The 12,182-nt window shown below is 47.4% G+C and overlaps 2 protein-coding genes across 3 annotated transcripts in view; one reads left to right on the top strand and one right to left on the bottom strand.

Annotated features, from left to right (window-relative positions):
* Positions 1 to 12,182, bottom strand: part of CRYBB2 (crystallin beta B2) — a 679,427-nt gene that overhangs the window by 327,918 nt on the left and 339,327 nt on the right. The gene's annotated exons all lie outside the window — the stretch shown is intronic.
* Positions 1 to 12,182, top strand: part of SGSM1 (small G protein signaling modulator 1) — a 121,768-nt gene that overhangs the window by 74,746 nt on the left and 34,840 nt on the right. For both annotated transcript variants that reach the window (XM_032139561.2, XM_032139562.2), the window contains 2 exons: positions 2,664 to 2,809; positions 5,510 to 5,638. In XM_032139561.2, the coding sequence (XP_031995452.1) occupies positions 2,664 to 2,809; positions 5,510 to 5,638 (275 nt within the window). The remainder of the gene's footprint in view (positions 1 to 2,663; positions 2,810 to 5,509; positions 5,639 to 12,182) is intronic.

Raw genomic sequence — 12,182 nt, 5'->3', positions numbered from 1 at the left:
GATCACGAGGTCAGGAGATCGAGACCACGGTGAAACCCCGTCTCTACCAAAAATACAAAAAATTAGCCGGGCGTGGTGGCGGGCGCCTGTAGTCCCAGCTACTCGGAGAGGCTGAGGCAGGAGAATGGCGTGAACCCGGGAGGCGGAGCTTGCAGTAAGCCGAGATCGCGCCACTGCACTCCAGCCTGGGCGACAGAGCAAGACTCCGTCTCAAAAAAAAAAAAAAAAAAAAAAAAAGTTATGCAACTTAAGGAACAGTTCCTTGCCATGCAGCGTGTGTTGTGTGTTAGCTATTATATTATTGTCATCATCATCATCATTCTCCTCCTTGTCATCATCACTGTGATTGTCTCTTTTGTTAAAGTTTAGTGTGCAGTCTCCAGAAGGTCCAGAGTTCTCTCTGAGATTGAGGATGAAATAGTCTTGGAGAGCCAGAAGGAAAGGGCACAGCCAGAGCAAACAGCACAGGCTGCCATTTGCTGAGGCACTTTACCTAACACACTCCAGGTGCCAGTGTGGGCCAGATAAGGGGTGGCACGTTGGTGGGCATGCTTTAAGAAGGCAGGGCCATCTTTGAAGGCAAACTTGGTGCCCTTTCAGCATTTCCCTGGTTACTGACTTAGGGGGACCTTTTTAATCCAGCTTCAATTTTTGTATTTTTTTAACTTAAATTTAAAATTTCTACTTTTATTTTAGTTTTTTGAGACAGGGTCTCTCTTTGTCACCCCGGCTAGACACAATTATGGTTCACTGCAGCCTCTACATCCCTGGTTTAAGCGATCCTCCCACCTCAGCCTCCTGAGTAGCTGGAACTACAGGCGTGAGTAGCTGGAACTACAGGCAGGTGCCAGTATGCCTGGCTAATTTTTTGTATTTTTTTGTAGAGATGTGGTCTCACTATGTTGCCTATGCTGGTCTTGAACTCCTGGGCTCTGCCCACCTAGGTTTCCCAAAGTGCAGGGACTACAGGCTTGAGCCACTGTGCCCCGCCCTGTTTTTTATTTATTTTTTGATAGATACATTGTGGTTGTACATATCTTAGGGGTACATAGGATATTTTGATAGATGTGTCCATTGTGTATTGATCAAGTCCAGGTAATTGTGAAATTCATCACTTCAAACATTTATCTTCATTTGGGGAACATTACGGTTCTTCTATAATAGCTATTTTGAAATATACAATAAATTATTAACTATAATTTCCCTACTATACCATCCAATACAAGAACATATTCCATCTAACTGTATTTTTGTACCAGTAACCAACGTCTCTGCATCCTTCTACCTCCTTCCCTTCCTAGCCCCTGGTAACCACCAGTGCACTCTCTACCTCCATGAAAACTACTTTTTTAGATGCCATTATAAGTAAGAACATATGATATTTGTCTTTTTGTGCCTCGCGTTTTTTTGCTTAACATAACCTCCAGCTCCATCCATGGTGCTGCGCATGACAGGATTTCATTCTTTTTATGGCTGAATAATATTCCATCACATTTGTATACCACGGTTTCTTTTTTTTTCTTTCTTTTTTTTGAGACGGAGTCTTGCTCTGTCGCCCAGACTGGAGTGCAGTGGCGCGATCTCTGCTCACTGCAAGCTCCGCCTCCCGGGTTCACGCCATTCTCCTGCCTCAGCCTCCCGAGTAGCTGGGACTACAGGCGCCCGCCACCACGCCCGGCTAATTTTTTTTTTTTTTTTTTTTTTTAGTGGAGACGGGGTCTCACCATGTTAGCCAGGATGTTCTCAATCTCCTGACCTCGTGATCCCCCCGCCTCGGTCTCCCAAAGTGTTGGGATTACAGGCGTGAGCCACCGTGCCCGGCTGCCACGGTTTCTTTATCCATTCATTCACTGATGGACACTTAGGTTGATTCTGTATCTTGGCTCTTGTGAATGGTGCTGCAGTAAACATGGGGGTGCAGATATATCTTTGATTTCCTTTCTTTTGGATAAATATTCAGCTGCAGTTTGAACAGGAGTTGTCCACATTTCACATTCTCTTTCTTGCTGTATGGATTAGAGGCAGACAGAGGCACAAGAGTCACTGGCCACCTTCCTTTCTCCCCTCTTTTCTGCTTCTAGGCTATGAATTAAATGCTTTGGCTTAGAGCAGAGAAGGGTGCCATCACCCTGACTGAGGTTGAGAAAGGTGATAAGACTTCCCTAGGGTTATAGAGCTATTTAGCAGTCCAGCCAGCAAGTGCATCAAGCTCTGTTTTCCTTGTCTGGAAAAGGGGAAGTTGACAAGAATTCACTGAGCCATGGCATTTAGTAAGATCAGGAGTGGGCCAGGTGCAGTGGTTTGTGCTTGTAATCCCAGCACTTTGGGAGGCCGAAGCAGGAGGATCACTTAAGTCCAGGAGTTCGAGGCCAGCCTGGACAAGATGGTGAAACCTCCTCTCTACAAAAAATAAAAAATTAGCCAGATGTGCTGGCACGTGCCCCTGGTCCCAGCTACTCGGGAGGCTGTGGTGAGAGGATCACATCAGCCTGGGAGGTTGAGGCTGCAGTGAGCCATGGTAATAATAAATAATAGAGCAAGACCCTGTCTCAAAACAAAAATTTAAAAAAATTTGGAGTAGGACAGCACTTGGGAAGCCCCATGAGACAAGGTGAGGGGCTTCAGGTGGTAGATGATGACACTTTGCCTCCCTCCCTCAACAGGGCTGGCCTACTGCAGACACCTGTCCACCGTGAGGACCCACCTGTCAGCCCTGGTCAATCACATGATCGTGTCTCCGGACTTGCCCTGCGATGCTGGACAGGGGCTGACAGCCGGGATCTGGGAGCAGTACCTTCAGGACAGCACAGTAAGGCTTAGCCGGGATTGGTCTGCAGTGATGCAGAGGCTGCAGGGGGGTCATCTTATTATCTGAGAAATAAGCCCACCTGCTTGTGGGGACTTGAGCTGACATGCTTGGATTCTGCATGTGCAAATTGGAGTTCCCCTTCTCCTTGAGAGTTCCAAGACCTACAGCTCTCTTCTGCCCATCAGTGTGGAGATTGAATGGGCGGTAAAACATACGCTCACCTGGAAGGAGTAAAGAACAAATCAGTCTGTAAGCATTTATTATTAAGCATCAGCTGGGATGGGCACGGTGGCTCATGCCTGTAATCCCAGCACTTTGGGAGGCTGAGGAGGGTGGATCACTTGAGGTCAGGGATTCGAGACCAGCCTGGCCAACGTGGTGAAACCCCATCTCTACTAAAAATACAAAAATTAGCTTGCCATCGTGGTTGAGTACACCTAAGACTAAAGTGAAATAGGCTTTTAATATTGGAATGTGAATAGGTGAGGGAGAAGAGGCCCCAGGGCCCTTTGGGGCAGCCTTCCAACACCATCACTTCCCACAGCGCATGTACAGTTAGGACCTGCTGGCCCCACAGCTTGACTAATTGTAACTGCAAAACTTTTGCCTGAAAATGAAATTTTAAAAAGAAAACAGACAAACTCATCCCCACAATACATCACATACCTGTTAAAGTCATCCTAGGGTGCACAAAAGATACTAGTGTATGATGTAGCAGCTAGATGTTCACTTTGGATTAGTTTGCTTTAGATAATTTTTTTTTTTTTTTTTTTGAGTTGGAGTTTTGCTCTTTTTGCCCAGGCTGCAGTGCAATGGCATGATCTAGGCTCACCGCAACCTCCGCCTCCTGGGTTCAAGCAATTCTCCTGCCTCAGCCTCCAAGTAGCTGGGATTACAGGCATGTGCCACCATGCCCGGCCAATTTTGTATTTTAAGTAGAGACGGGGTTTCTCCATGTTGGTCAGGCTGGTCTCAAACTCCCGACCTCAGGTGATCTGCCCGACTCAGCCTCCCAAAGTGCTGGGATTACAGGCATGAGCCACTGCACCCAGCCAAGAAATTTTCCTAGAACTGAGTCAAGATTAATAATTGCAAGATAATATTTTCAAATAAGCATAAGGCAAAAATGGGCTGAAAATTAATTAAAATACTAATTCATTATAGCCTGCCCTTTCTCTTTTTACATAAACAGACTCACATTACATAGTTTTACAACTTTTTTTTTTTTTTCAATTAACAATACACATTGAACACCTTTTTTTTTTTTTTTTGGAGACGGAGTCTCGCTCTGTCACCCAGGCTGGAGTGCAGTGGCGTGATCTCAGCTCACTGCAAGCTCCGCCTCCCGGGTTCACGCCATTCTCCTGCCTCAGCCTCCCAAGTAGCTGGGACTACAGGCGCCCGCCACCACGCCCGGCTAATTTTTTGTATTTTTAGTAGAGACGGGGTTTCACCATGGTCTCGAACTCCTGACCTCGTGATCCGCCCGCCTCGGCCTCCCAAAAGTGCTGGGATTACAAGCGTGAGCCACCATGCCCGGCCTTTTTTTTTTTTTTGAGACGGAGTCTCACTCTGTCACCCAGGCTGGAGTGCAGTGGCGCGATCTTGGCTCACTGCAAGCTCCGCTTCCCGGGTTCAAGCGATTCTTCTGCTTCAGCCTCCCAAGTAGTTGGGCACCACTGCGCCCAGCTAATTTTTGTATTTTTAGAGATGAGGTTTCACCATGTTGGCCAGGCTGGTCTGGAACTCCTGACCTCTTGATTCGCCCGCCTCGGTCTCCCAAAGTGCTGGGATTACAGGTGTGAGCCAACACGCCCAGCTGAACACCTTTTTATGTAGGTCCCCATAGATGTATACCTCGCTCTTTTACATCTCCGTGTTGCGTACCCATGTAGGGACGCATGTTCACCCATTGATGGGCAGTTGGAGAGTTACCTGGGTTTGGCTTTTTCATATGATGACATGACAAATATCCAAGTACCTATGACTTTCCTTATTCACGCCAGGATATCTGAGGGCTAGGTCCAAGAAGCAGGACTGCTGGACCACAGAAGTAGATCATAGAAGTAGATCATACCTCCAAGTAGATCATGGAAGTAGATCATAATGATACAGTTAGGGTATTGCCAATTAGTATTCTAGAAGGACAGGTGCACAGGAGTTGAGGAATATTGGTGAGAAGATAGCTCAGGGTGGCCAGGCGCAGTGGCTCACACCTGTCATCCCAGCACTTTGGGAGGCCGAGGGGGGCGGATCACCTGAGATCAGGAGTCTGAGACCAGCCTTGGGTCAGGAGTTCGAGACCAGCCTGGCCAACAGGGTGAAACCCCGTCTCTACTAAAAATACAAAAATTAGCTAGATGTGGTGGCAAGCGCTGGTAATCCCAGCTACTCGGGAGGCTGAGGCAGGAGAATCACTTGAACCCGGGAGGCAGAGGTTGCAGTGAGCCAAGATCACACCACTGCACTCCAGCCTGGGTGACAGAGCGACTCTGTCTCAAAAAAAGAGAAGAAGATACGGTGGCTGGGTGCAGTGGCTCACGCCTGTAGTCCCAGCACTTTGGGAGGCCAAGGCAGGCAGATCACTGGAGGTCAGGAGTTCAAGACCAATCTGGCCAATATGGTGAAACCCCATCCCTACTAAAACCACCCCCTGGTTTTCTGTTGACCAAACTCTTTGCTCCTCCCCACCCACCACAGAGTTATGAGGAGCAGGAGCTGCTGCGCCTCATCTACTACGGGGGCATCCAGCCTGAGATCCGCAAGGCCGTGTGGCCCTTCCTCCTGGGCCACTACCAGTTCGGGATGACGGAAACAGAAAGGAAAGAGGTCGGTTACCTGCCATGGGCACTGGGGTCTTTGGCAACAAAAGGATCCAGATACTGTGGGGCGGGGGGGCTCTGGTTTCATGCTGGACCAAGGAAGGGGAGGCAGATACAGGGAAGATGGGAACCTGAAGGTGGCGCTGTCCAATAGAAACACAACACAAGCCACATAGGCAATTTTTACGTTTTTAAATTTTGGACTAAGTGTAGATTATGCAGTTGTAAGAAATTAATGCGGAGAACTATGTGCATCCTTTTACCCAATTTTTTTCTGATGGTAATATCTTGCAAAACTGTAAGGTAGTAAAATATCGGAACCAGAATATTGACATGGTATAATATACTCATCTTAATCAGACTTTCCCAGTTTTACTTGTACTCATTTGTGTCTCTGTGTGCGTGTGTGTGTGTGTGTGTGTGTGTGTGTGTGTTTTCTCTTCAGTTTTCTCACGTGTAGATCTGTGTCCATCACCACGGCCAACATACAGAACATTTTTAATGCTGTAAGGACCCCCACGTTGTCCTTTTATAGCCAGACTCACCTCCCCCATACCCACACCCTGGCCCTAATCCCTGGCAACCACTAATCATATGTTCTTCATTTCTATAATTTTGTCATTTCAAGAATGTTATATAAATGGAATGATACAGTGTGTAATGTTTCGGGATTGACTTTTTTTCACTCAGCATAAAACCTCATCCAAGTTGTTGAGAGTATTAACAGTTGATGCCTTTTGATGGCTGAGTAGTATTCCATGATGTGGCTGTAGCACCTGTTGCTAGACAGCTGAGTTGTTTCTGGTTTTTTGGCTGTTACAAATCAAGCTGTAATGAACATTCGTGTACAGTTTTTGTATGAGCATAACTTGTCATTTCTCTGGGATAAATGAGTAAGAATGTAATTGCTGGGTCATATAGTAGTCGCATGTTCAGTTTTATATGAAACTGACAAACTTTCACAGTAGCACATGCCTTTAGTCCCAGCAAGAGGTTCGCTTGAGCTCATGAGTTCAGGTGCAGCCTGGGCAACATCGGGAGACCCTGTCTGTAAGGGGAGAAAATAAACTACCACACTTCTGCAGTGGTTGTACCATTTTCTGTGTCCACCAGCAAAATATGAGTGATCCAATCTTGCATCTTCACCAGAGTTTTGTCTTGTCACTATTTTTTTATTTCAGCCACCTGACATGGATCATTGATATTTCATTGTTTTAATTTGCATTTCCAAATGGCTAGTGAAGTTGAAGGTCTTTTCATGTGTTTATTTGCCATGGAGTATCTTCTCTGGTGAAATGTCTGCTAACGCCTTTTGTCCACCTTCTAATTAGATTGTTTGTTTTTTTTTTCCTGTGGAGTTGGAGAGTCCTTTATATACTCTGATAACAGTCCTTTATTCAGATATGTGATTGGCAAGTATTTCCTCCAAGTCTGTAACTTTTCATCTTATAAGCAGGGTTTTCTGCAAAACACATTTTCAAATTTTTAATGAAACTCAGTTTATCAATTTTTCCTTTTATGAATTGTGCTTTTGGTGTAAAGTCTAAGAAAATTTTGCCTAGCCCTAGGTCCTGAAGATCTTCTCCTACGATTTATCCTAAAAATTTTCTATTTTACATTTGACGTAAAATCATTTGAGTTTTTTTTTTTTTTCTATATACAGTGTGTCATTTAGGTCAAAGTTCATTTTTCATTTTTGGGTGTTCAATTGCTCCAGCATCATTTGTTGAAAAGATGTCCTTCCTCCATTGAATTGCTCTTGCACTGTTAAAAAACAGCTGGGGCTGGGCGCGGTGGCTCATGCCCATAATCCCAGCACTTTGGGATGCCGAGGCGGGTGGATCACCTGAGGTCAGGAGTTCAAGACCAGCCTGACCAACATAGGAAAACCCCGTCTCTACTAAAAATACAAAACAAAAACAAAAACAAAAATCATCTGGGCACGGTGGCAGGCACCTCTAGTCCCAGCTACTCAGGAGGCTGAGGCAGGAGAATCGCTTGAACCTGGGAGGTGGAGGTTGCAGTGAGCCGAAGTCACGCCACTGCACTCCAGCATGGGCAATAGAGCAAGACTCCGTCTCAAAAATACAAAACAATAACAGAAAAACAGTTGGGAACATGCTTGTAGGTCTGTTTCTGGGTTCTTCTGTTCCGGTGATCTATGAATCTGTCCTTCTGCCAGTACCACTCTGTCTTGATTATAGTAACACGTGTAATTTTAAATGTTTTCATAGTCACTTTCTTTTTTTTGTTTTTGAGACAGAGTCTCTGTCTGTCAGAGTCTTGCTCTGTTGCCCAGGCTGGAGTGCAGTGGTGCAATCTTGGCTTACTGCAACCTCTGCCTCCCGGGTTCAAGTGATTCTCTTGCCTCAGCCTCCCCAGTAGCTGGGTACAGGCGCCCGACACCACGCCCAGCTAATTTTTGTATTTTTAGTAGAGACGGGGTTTCACCATGTTGGCCAGGCTTGTCCCCAACTGCTGACCTCGTGATCCGCCCGCCTCAACCTCCCAAAGTGCTGAGATTACAGGCGTGAGCCACCGTGCCCGGCCCACATAGTCACATTTTAAAAGTAAAAAGAAACAGATGCAATTCATATTTTTGAACTTTTTATTTTGAAATATAAATGGTCCCCAACTTCCAATGGTTGGTCTTATAATTTTTTGACTTCATGATGGCTTTATCACATTATTAAATGCATTTTTTTTTTGAGGCAGAGTCTCGCTCTATCGCCCAGGCTGCAGTGCAGTGGTGTGATCTTGGCTCACTGCAACCTCCGTTTCCCAGGCTCAAGCAATTACCCTGCCTGGGCCTCCCAAGTAGCTGGGATTATAGGCATGCACCACCACACCTGGCTAATTTTTTTTTTTTTTTTTTTTTTTTGAGACGGAGTCTTGCTCTGTCGCCCGGGCTGGAGTGCAGTGGCGCAATCTCGGCTCACTGCAAGCTCCGTCTTCCGGGGTCATGCCATTCTCCTGCCTCAGCCTCTCCGAGTAGCTGGGACTACAGGCGCCCGCCACCACACCCGGCTAATTTTTTTTGTATTTTTAGTAGAGACGGGGTTTCACCGTGGTCTCGATCTCCTGACCTCGTGATCCACCCGCCTCGGCCTCCCAAAGTGCTGGGATTACAAGCGTGAGCCACCGCGCCTGGCCCACACCTGGCTAATTTTTGTATTTTTAGTAGAGACGAGGTTTCACCATGTTGGCCAGGCTGGTCTCGAACTCCTGACCTCAAGTGATCCACCCACTTCGGCCTCCCAAAGTACTGGGATTATAGGCGTGAGCCACCGGTCCTAGCCTTAAATGGATTTTTTTTATTTTTTTGAGATGGAGTCTTGCTCTGTCACCCAGGCTGGAGTGCAGTGGCGTGATCTCAGCTCACTGCAAGCTCTGCCTGCCGGGTTCACGCCATTCTCCTGCCTCAGCCTCCTAAGTAGCTGGGACTACAGGCACCCGCCACCACGTCTGGCTAATTTTTTGTATTTTTAGTAGAGACAGGGTTTCACTGTGTTAAAGATAGGATCTCTGGATCTCCTGACCTCGTGATCCACCCGCCTTGGCCTCCCAAAGTGCTGGGATTACAGGCATGAGCCACCGTGCCCTGCATTAAATGGATTTTTGACTTAAGATATTTTCAACTTATGATGCATTTATTGGGACATAACTCCATCGTAAGTCGAGAAGCATTTGTAATTATAAGTTCACAAGAAGCTGCAAAAGTAACAGAGGTCCCAGGTACCCATCACCCAGCTTTCCCCGGTGGTAACAGTTTATGTAACCAAAATACACTGTCAAAACCAGTGTGTTAACACTGACACAATACAACTAGTTAGACTACAGGCCTTACTACTAGGATTTCACCAGATTTTGCATCTGCTTGTGTATGTTTTTTTTTTGGGGGGGGGGGGGGGGGGCGGAGTCTTCTCTGTTGCCCAGGCTGGAGTGCAGTGGTGTGATCTCAGCTCACTGCAACCTCCGCCTCCTGGGTTCAAGCGATTCTCCTGCCTCAGTTGGGACTACAGGCGCCTGCCACCACGCCCAGCTAATTTTGTTTGTATATTTAGTAGAGGCGGGGTTTCACTAGGTTGGCCAGGCTGGTCTTGAACTCCTGATTTTGTGATCTGCCCGCCTCGGACTCCCAAAGTGCTGGGATTACAGGCGTGAGCCAACTGCACCTGGCCTAAAATCTGGTGGTATTTTACACTCTATATTCGTGTATCTCTTGTACTATTATTTATTTAACATTTGTCTTTAAATTGACTCACTTAAGAGTTATACAACTTATTTTAAAAGATATTTTATGTCCCTGCCATAGGTGGGAAGCCAGTATAACTTGCCGTGAGTAGAAGGAAACTGACTGTAAAAATAGAGTAACATTAAATAGCGCAGTTCTGTTCTAACTAGATGTTATAGCCTGCCTAAGGCCTGCCCTCTCTTTGTTAAAAAGGGAGGTTGTGTTTGGGAGGCCAAGGCAAGAGGATTGCTTGAGGCCAGGAGTTCAAGACCAGACTGAGCAACATAGCGTGACCCCCATCTCTACAAAAAATTTAAAAACTAGCTGGGCACGGTAGCATGTGCTTGTGGTCCTAGCTACTCAGGAGGCTGAGATGGGAGGATTGCTTGAGTCCAAGAGCTGGAGGCTGCAGCGAGCTATGATTGCGCCACTGCATTTCAGCCTGAGTGACAAAGTAAGACCCTGTCTAAAAAAATATAAAGAATGGAGGGGAGATTATAAAGTATCGAGAAGTATGGGAAGCACAGGAGCACCAGACTGGCCCTTTCTCTCTGGGGTAATCAGAAAAGTTGAAGGAGAGTAGAAAGCAGAAAGTTTCTGTAGTTCTGTATTATAAGGACCCATGCCAGTGGAATGTCTGAAGTTCATCTCAGTGCTAGTGTGAGGCCCCTCCACACTTCACCCACGCCTGGTGGCTTCCTGGGCAGTCAGTAACTGACAACTCTGATGCGCAGAGCCCCGTGCTCAGAGCTGGGGATGCAGAAGCACAGTAGGTGAGGTCCTTCCCAGTTTCATGGGGGTTGTGGTGGTCACTGGTGGGATTGAGGCAGGCCCGAGGGCTGCAGGAGCACATGGGAAGCACCTAAGACGGGCAGGGGGGAAGGCGGTCAGAGAAGACTCCTGGAGGAACTGTTTGTTCCTAAATTCTCAGAAGGAATTACTTTTCAGGCCAAGAAGGTGAAGAAGGGAAGAGAAGACAGCACAGGCAGAGGTCTGGAGGGGAGACCAGCGTGATGTGGTGTGTGTGTCTGCGTGGGTTTAGGGAGGGGCAGGAAGGGCATGGTGGGCGTGAGTTGCTGAGACATCCAGGAGTAGGACGGTGGAGGCAGCAATGAGAGGGGAGGCTGGAGAGGAGACAAGGATCATGACTGCTAAGTGGTGCATGGATCAGGGGGTGGGGTGGCCAGGCTGCAACAGAGACCTGGATGGAGGCTGCTGGGGCCATGCATCTAGGTGAAAGTGGTGTAACCCTGGCCTAGGATGGCAGTGGGAATTGGGAGGTGGGCAGGGCTTGGAGGAGTCTCAGGGAGGTGGGCAGGAGGGAGCGGCTCAGGCGAGGCCCTTGGGCAGGATGGACCCTCGGTCCCCCTTCCGAAGTCCTAAGTAGCCATAGGAGAGGGTCGAGCTCCCCACCCTCTCTTTTCCCATCCTGGCTCTCCTTACCTAGATCAGCCTATCCGTCCCCGTGGTGCCCAGAGGTCTGGCAGACGCAGAGCCTGTTACCTGGGCTGTGTTACTCAGGGACAATGGAAGCTCCCCACCTCTTTGCTGAATCCCACAAGGAAAAAGCTGGAAATCTGTGGCCCTTCTGTAAGGCCATTGCTGTAAGGAAAGGAAGCGGGTTGGTATTTGTATTGTATCCTCAGCACCTGTAGCCCATGTGGGGTACATGGGAGGCCCTCGGGTCATGCGTTGATTGAGTGGATGGGTGGAGGAAGGTCAGCATCTTGCTCATCTTGTATTCCATATGGCTAGTTTGGTGCCTGGTAGGTAATAGGTACTTATCAAATTGAGTGAGAGGATGAATGGATGAATGAATGAGGAAAGAGAGGGGGAAGGTAGTAAAAAAGAAAGAAACAGTCTTCTCACTTTTGGCCGGGCGCAGTGACTCACGCCTGTAATCCCAGCACTTTGTGAGGCTGAGGCGGGCAGATCACAAGGTCAAGAGATCAAGACCATCCTGGCCAACAAGGTGAAACCCTGTCTCTACTAAAAAAAAAAAAAAAAAGAAATACAAAAATTAGCTGGGCGTGGTGGCGCACGCCTGTAGTCCAGCTACACAGGAGGCTGAGGGAGGAGAATCGCTTGGACCCAGGAGGCTGCAGTGAGTCAAGATTGTGCTACTGTGCTCCAGCCTGGTGACAGAGCAATACTCTGTCAAGAAAGAAAGGGAGGGAGGGAGGGAAAGAAAAATAGAAACAGTCTTCTCACTTTTGTATCCCCAGGGCCTATGTACTGTCAGCACATAGTAAGGACTCAATGAATAGTTGAAATTTATGTATGTATGCATGAATGAATAAAGGAAGGAGGGAAATAA

The sequence above is a fragment of the Hylobates moloch genome, unplaced genomic scaffold, assembly GCF_009828535.3.
Source record: "Hylobates moloch isolate HMO894 unplaced genomic scaffold, HMol_V3 SCAFFOLD_19, whole genome shotgun sequence".
Lineage (NCBI taxonomy): Eukaryota > Metazoa > Chordata > Mammalia > Primates > Hylobatidae > Hylobates > Hylobates moloch.
This window is presented reverse-complemented; position numbering and strand designations above follow the sequence as displayed.